The sequence below is a fragment of the Bison bison genome, unplaced genomic scaffold (assembly GCF_000754665.1).
Source record: "Bison bison bison isolate TAMUID 2011002044 unplaced genomic scaffold, Bison_UMD1.0 scf7180017864167, whole genome shotgun sequence".
Lineage (NCBI taxonomy): Eukaryota > Metazoa > Chordata > Mammalia > Artiodactyla > Bovidae > Bison > Bison bison.
Window position 1 is genome coordinate 970,149 of NW_011494739.1, and position 6,675 is coordinate 976,823.

The following is a 6,675-nucleotide window of genomic DNA, read 5'->3' on the forward strand; positions in this document are numbered from 1 at the left end:
GGTGGTGCCCACCCGCCGCTTCTCGGGCGACACGCCCGGCGGGCCCGGGTCGCGCCCCGCCCCGCCGGGGCTGGCGTCTACGCCGGCTGGCACCGGATCCACGCCCAGACCTAGGAGAGGTCGTGTGGCAGTCAAAGCAGGAGATCCAGGCTAAGCGCCCCCTCTCCCGAGGCCAGCTGGGGGTCCTGACCCGCCGCTGCGGGATGGGGATTTGGGAGTGAGTCCCCCAGCCCCTGTGCTCAGGACGCACCCCTGGCTTCAAAGTCAGGAGGCCCGACCCCGCCCCATTCCGGGTCCCTGCTTTTGGACCCCGCCCCACCCCTCAGGCTCCACCCCTGCATCTGGCCGTTCCCACCCATCCCACCCCATCCAGACGACCCTCGCCTCGGACCCTGCCGTCTGATCTGAGTAGTGGTCAGGCTATCGCCTCTCTCTTTACTGTTAATCTGACCCTGTTCTTGGTTTCGGGAACCTGTCCTTGGATCCAAGCTTCCCTTCAGCTCCGCCCCTGGCCTCAGGCCCCGCTCCTAGGATACCTCACACCTCCCACCGGGTATCTCAGCCGCGAGCTCCGCCCCCCAGTGTACGGCTCCGCCCCTAAGTGAGACTCCGCCTCTTGCCCCAGGTACCCTCCTAGCCTCAGAATTTTGCTACCCATTAATCACGCATTCGGGCCTCAGGATTCTGGCTTCTCCATCATTTCCGAGATGGTGGGTCAGGCTTCCCTCCTTCAAGCCTCAACACTGGGCTCCCTTTTCTTGCAAACAGCCGTGCCCTATCCCTAGTCTCGGGGTAGTTTGGTCAGGCCTTTCACCCCATCCTCCAGCCTCAGGCCCCGCCCCTGCCCCAGGCCACGCCCATTTCTAGGTGACGGGCGCGTTCTCTACCCCTTCCCCTCCCCGCCCTGCCCCGCCAGGCCCCGCCCACCGTACCGGTCTTCAGCACCAGCAGGTGCAGAGCGTCGTCCTGAAGGTAGGAGGCGGCGGCAATCTCGTGCGTGGGGATACGCAAGATAAGCTCCTCGTTGTCGCGCCAGGTGAGCAGCAGGCAGCGGGCCGACAGGCTCAGGATGCTGTCTTGCTCCGCCGTGGTCTTCAGCGGCAGCTCCTTCAGCTGCTGCAGGGTGGGTCGGATCTCCTGAGTCCCGGTGGCCACGGGTGGGAAACGTAGGGTGGGAAACGTAGGGGACCAGACCCTGTCCTCCCCTCTCCCGGCGCCTCACCCTGGCCGTGTCCAGCAGCTGCAGGAGCTCGTCCCGACTGGAGGGGTTCAGTGAGGAAGTGACCCAGGTGAGGTGGCCCAGGAACTGTATAGAAATGGGACGGGGGTCGGGGGTGTGGGAGAAGGGCAGAGAGAGGTCACCTTGAAGCCGCGGAGGACCCTGACCTCACTGACACCGTAAAGTTAGACTGAGATAGAAATATCTGAATTAATAATAATGGCTTGGTTATAACTGTTATTAAAGCAATCCTAGGAGCCATAGTCCTGCGAGTTTTAGGCACTCATTCATCCTTACTTTGAGGATGAGAAAACTAAGGCACAGTCAAAATAAATAACCTGCCCAGTATTATCTATAATATAAAGGGTGGAGCTGGACTCCACACACCAGAACCCACACTCTCACTGCTCACTTATTTTTGCTAATATAAGCTTACTTTATGAGCATACAGTTATTTAACTATGGCAGAAGCAAAGGTCACTGTAATAGCTTGAAAGAACAGGCCACTTGCAATTTCCCACTTGGCCTGAGTGGCTCCTGTTCATCCCAAGTACCCATGTCAACAGGTCACTGGCCTTCTTTATGATCTTGTTGCAGAAATTAAGTGGGAAGGAAAGAATATTGTATCAAGTTAGTATATAATTTTGTCAGAAAAATAAGTAAATCATTCATTCTTACTTATAGCTTAATGTTATCACACTTAAATGTCATTAAGTGTCTTCTTTCATTATTTTTAGTCTTATTCTTACAGGTGAATTCTACCAATCATACCATTTCTCTTCTTTTTATTCTCTATAAAGTTTCAGTCCCCAGTTTTTTAAGTGACTTTGTTAGCTTTTCCCTTTATAGGGTTGCCAGATAAAATACAAGATGCCAATTAAATTTGGTTTTCATGTAAACAGCTACTTTTTTAGTTTGTTTTTAAAGTAATTTTAGTCTCATGTAACACTGGGTATATATTAATACTAAAAAATACTCATTGCCTACCTGAAATTCAAATTTTTAATAAAAACTTTATTGAAGTATAATTGATTTACAATGCTTCAGGTATACAGCCCAGTGATTCGGCTGTATACATATATAATATATATATATATTCTTTTTCATATTCTTTTCCATCATAGATTATTACAAAATATCAACTATATTTCCCTGTGTTATATAATAGGTCCTTGTTGTGTATCTATTTTATATATAATAGTGTGTGTTAATCCCAAACTCCTAATTTATCCCTCCCCCTACCAACCGGGTGCCTGTTTTTGCTAAATCTGACACTCCTACCCCCATATCGATCTTTGTTGGGTAATGAGGATTCTCCACTGCTCCTTCATGGTGTGCATGAAATAGAAGTAGAGCCCTTGAGTTGGCCCAAGTCCCTGTGACTTGCAGAACTGGCTTCCTTTAATCTGGACACCATCCAAGTAGCAGTAATGTCACTGCAGTAAAATCTCACAAGACGGACTGGCTTTTCGGTGCACAGGGCACCTTCCCATCTGCTTTGCCCTTGGGGTATAGACTTTGAGCCCCGTGTTGAGATGGGAACACTGAGGCTGAGCAGATGAAGGTCACTTGCTGAGGGTTCCCAGCAGAGTGCACGTGCAGGGCTGGGTTGACTCCATGCCTCTTTCCCCTGAGCCTCCCCTGTGTAAGATAAGGCTGGTCATAGGTTGGTGTGTAGGAGAGGTAAAGTCTTTCCTGATGGGGTCCAGAACATGCCACCCTAAAATATGGCACCTCAGCACACTATTTTAAGCTGAGGGAGTCAGAGGAAATGACAGCAGCAGGAAGGTCATTCAGAATTCCCCTGCATCATCCTTCTTCCCTGAAAGCAGGAGATAAATCTCCCTGGTGAAAGGTACCTTCTTTTCAGAGTACTAGCAGGAAGGGAGACCTCCTTATCACCAGAGACAGGGAACTGAGGGCCGAGAAGTCTGTATAAACAAATCTTGTTCCTCCTTTACCATGTACTACCCCTACTCCGAACCCCTCTGCCTTGTCAGTTCTTCACAGATTTATTGTTTCTTTGTCCAAAATGTATTAAAGTTTCCTCTAGTCACTTCTCAGGGTCTTCCATTCTCTCCCTGAACGTTCTCACGTACATGTGAAAATTTAATAAAATGCGTGTGCTTTTCTCCGGTTAATCTTTGTTCAGTTTAAATTTCAGACCAGGGGGAACCTAAGAGGGTCGAGGGAAACTTTCCCCCTAATCTGTTGTCCCGGGATCCTTCCCACCCTTCCCCCCTCATCCCACGCATACCTTGACCTCTTTCTCCAGATAGTCACAGAGCAGAATCTGAGGGTCGATGAGGTAGTCGGGGGGATAGAGGGGCATCGAGTGCAGGGGGCGGCGGCTCACACTGCTCCGACAGGCTGCCCGGCGCGCAGCCTTGGGGAACACCAGCCTCCGGATGGGGGACACAAAGCCCTGGGGGAGGCAAGGGCATGGGGGTAAAAGCCACTGACTTGGTCTTCTCCAGCACCAGCACTTATACGCAGCCTTGTACTTATATTATCTAATTGCATTCTGACAAAAACACTGCAGGGAGGGACAAGTTACCTCTGTGATTTCCATTTTACAGATGGAGAAACTGAGCCTCAGAAAGAGCTAGTAAGGTTACCAGCTAGTGGCTGTAGAACCAATAGTTCACCCTGGGCAGTCTGGCTCCAAACCTTCATTCTAAATACCCAGGTGAGGGAGTTTGAGGGAGAATGGATACATGTCTATGTATCGCTGGGTCCCTTCCCTGTTTGCCTGAAACTATCACAACATTGTTAATTGGCTAACCCCAATACAAAGTAAAAAGTTAAAAAAAATAAACACCCAGGTGACAGTAGGAACTTACCTAGGCTGGGGCAAGTACAGAAAAATATTAACATCCAATCTGGCTGAATGGTAGGTGCATAGGTATTTATTAAGCTATTTCCTATGCTTTCCTCAATATTAGAAATGATTGATTTCTAACTAATGATACCATAGTATAATCCAGTGGGCACCTGCATTAAAAATGGCCTGGATCTAGATTGAAGGAGCAAATTCTAGGGCTTCAACTCAGCCCAACAGAATTTAAACTCTCAGGAAAGTGTGAGCACTGATCTAGACCAGTGGTTCTCAGTGTGTGGTTCCTGGGTCTCCACCACCAGCAGTAGCAGCATCACCTGGGAATTTAAGAGAAATATACATTCTTGTACTCCATCCCAGACCTATTGGACCAGAAACTGGGATGAGACCCCCATGATCTGTGTTTTAACAAGCACCAGGTGATTCTGATGCCCAGTTCAAGTTTTACAATCAGTATCATGGAGCCTGGATTAAGTACAAGGAAGCTCTGAGGAATGAGATCAAGCAATCTGGGAACAAACATTCCAAGAAGAGGGCACAGCATGTGCAAAATCCTGGGGGCTGCAAGGGCTGGATGAGCACAAGCCTGGAGAAGATATGTTATAGCCATTTTGCTGTAGCCAAATGATGAGCTGAACAAGTCATAGAGGGCTTGAATGTTGGCTATGGAGGCAGGACTTTATCCCATGTATGGAGTATGTGTGTATGCCTAAGTGGACCGGGAAGGTAATTGTTTTGTCTGTGGCCCTGAACGGTCCAGCCTTGACCACTTCTCCAACTTCATCTCACTGCCCCTCACTCCTGTCCTCTGGGTCTAGGGCCATCTTTCAGTTCTTCCTACTTGCTATATTCCTTCCTCCCATGGAGGGGCTTTGCACACACTGTTTCCCTGCCTGAAACATTCTTTCCTACTCCCTTTCTTTCCACCTATCAGCTCAGGCTGACCAGTCTAAGGTTTAACATTCTCCCAGCACTGCATATGGAGCCTTTTGTACAATTTTACATTAATGGCTTTAAAAAAAAATTAATAGCTGTCTTCCCCACTAGACTGTGAGCTCCAGGGAGGGGGCAGGGACCTTGTCTGACTTTATTCACAGTGCATCATCACCAGCACCAGGCATGGTGCCTGGTATATAATAGGTACTGAATAAATATCTGTAGAAGAAAGGAACCAAGAAGCAACAAGCACCTATGTCTTGGCTCCCTTCGGAGCCCTCATAATTCACGTGGGAGCCTTTTCAAACAGTTGGATCTTGGTTTCCTGGGGGAAGAGGGCTCGGTGGGGATGGGGGTGGGAGTTGGAAGCCCAGAGGCTTCCTGGACTGCAAAGACAAACAAGTGAGATGCCCAGAGAACCAGACTAGAAAATTTCTGAGAGTCAGGAAGAAGTAAAGATCTAGGGGTTTGGGGAGTGACCCTCAGGCTGAGGCCTTTGGAACAGAACTGGTCCCTGTATAAAGATGGGGAGAGGCCAGGCTCAGCTAGAACCTGGCAGGAGGAGGAGGTAGGTGTCCCAAGCCCAGATAGGCAGCCTTGTAGCACAGACTTGCCCTGCCTGAGGTCCTTCTCCCTGATGAGGCAAGAATCAGGGGAATGGGTTTGCTTGGTGTCTGTTTTTCTGTCTGTCCTTCGGTCTGAGAAACTGCAGAGGGGAACCCCCAGGAACACCAGGGAAGCAGGTTGGGAGTGTCTCCCAGACTAATCTGGCTGGCTGGATTTTCCTGGAAGGTACCTGTCCTTCTGTTCTTTCCTGGGATGGCAGAGGCCACTAAGAGTAGGGAGACTGGTTAGAGAGTTTGAGCCCAAATGTCTGGCTGCCCAAGGGTGGAGAGAAAGGTCTTTCCAAACAAGAAGAAAGGTGCTCCTGAGCACTCACTGCCCATCACCCCACCCCCAGGCTTCTCATTTCTCCAACTCCGGGTACACTTCTCTACCCCGAACCCTTTCCAAACCCCCACCTACCTTTTTCCCTTTCTTGACTTCATATTCCATGGTGAAGCGTCCCCTCCGCTCCTGCCACCCTCCTAGCCACCCCTCCACCTTCTCCCCCCACACAGTTTCTTTGTTCTTTTTCCTGCCTGGTCGGAAACTCCACCAGCCCTGGAGTTCCTGCCCCTCCCATCTGATAGTGAGCGGCCGGGTGAGGGTGGATGAAGGATGCAGCCTTGGAACCCTCCAGCTGAACAGTGGAAGCCCAGTCAGAGCAACAGACCAGGGAGAAAACCCCAAGATCTCCAGCCCGCAGGCTTGCTGCTGAGGGGACTTGGGAACTGACTAAGGCTGGGAAGTGTCCTCTGAATTTAGAGGCAGAAAATCCCAGATCCACCCACTTCTGCCACTAACCTTGCTGTGTGACCTTGGCAAGGCAGGTGAGTTTCCCCTTTTCACAGCCTGTTTCCCCCTCCATTTTATAAATTAGGGGTAAACATTGCCTTCCTCTCTAGGCTGCTGTGGTGAGAAAAAAATGAAAGAGTGGGTAGGCAAATGCTTCATAAACTATGGAATATTGTGTGAAAGCAAGTTATGATTTTAAGAATTAATCATTACCAATTTTAAGGGAGGCAGTATGCATGGGCTTCAGAGATAGGCCGCTTGAGTTTGAATCCTGGCTTTGCCA

At 49.7% G+C, this 6,675-nt stretch overlaps 1 protein-coding gene across 1 annotated transcript in view; it reads right to left on the minus strand.

Annotated features, from left to right (window-relative positions):
• CCM2L (cerebral cavernous malformation 2-like) overlaps positions 1-6,103 on the minus strand; it is a 20,895-nt gene extending 14,792 nt beyond the window's left edge. Inside the window, exons 1-5 of the mRNA XM_010841882.1 lie at positions 6,021-6,103; positions 3,477-3,644; positions 1,223-1,306; positions 933-1,116; positions 13-110 (exon numbers count right to left, since the gene is read on the minus strand). Of these exons, the coding sequence (XP_010840184.1) occupies positions 13-110; positions 933-1,116; positions 1,223-1,306; positions 3,477-3,644; positions 6,021-6,050 (564 nt within the window). The 5' untranslated portion in view covers positions 6,051-6,103. The remainder of the gene's footprint in view (positions 1-12; positions 111-932; positions 1,117-1,222; positions 1,307-3,476; positions 3,645-6,020) is intronic.
• Between the last annotated feature and the right edge of the window lie 572 nt (positions 6,104-6,675).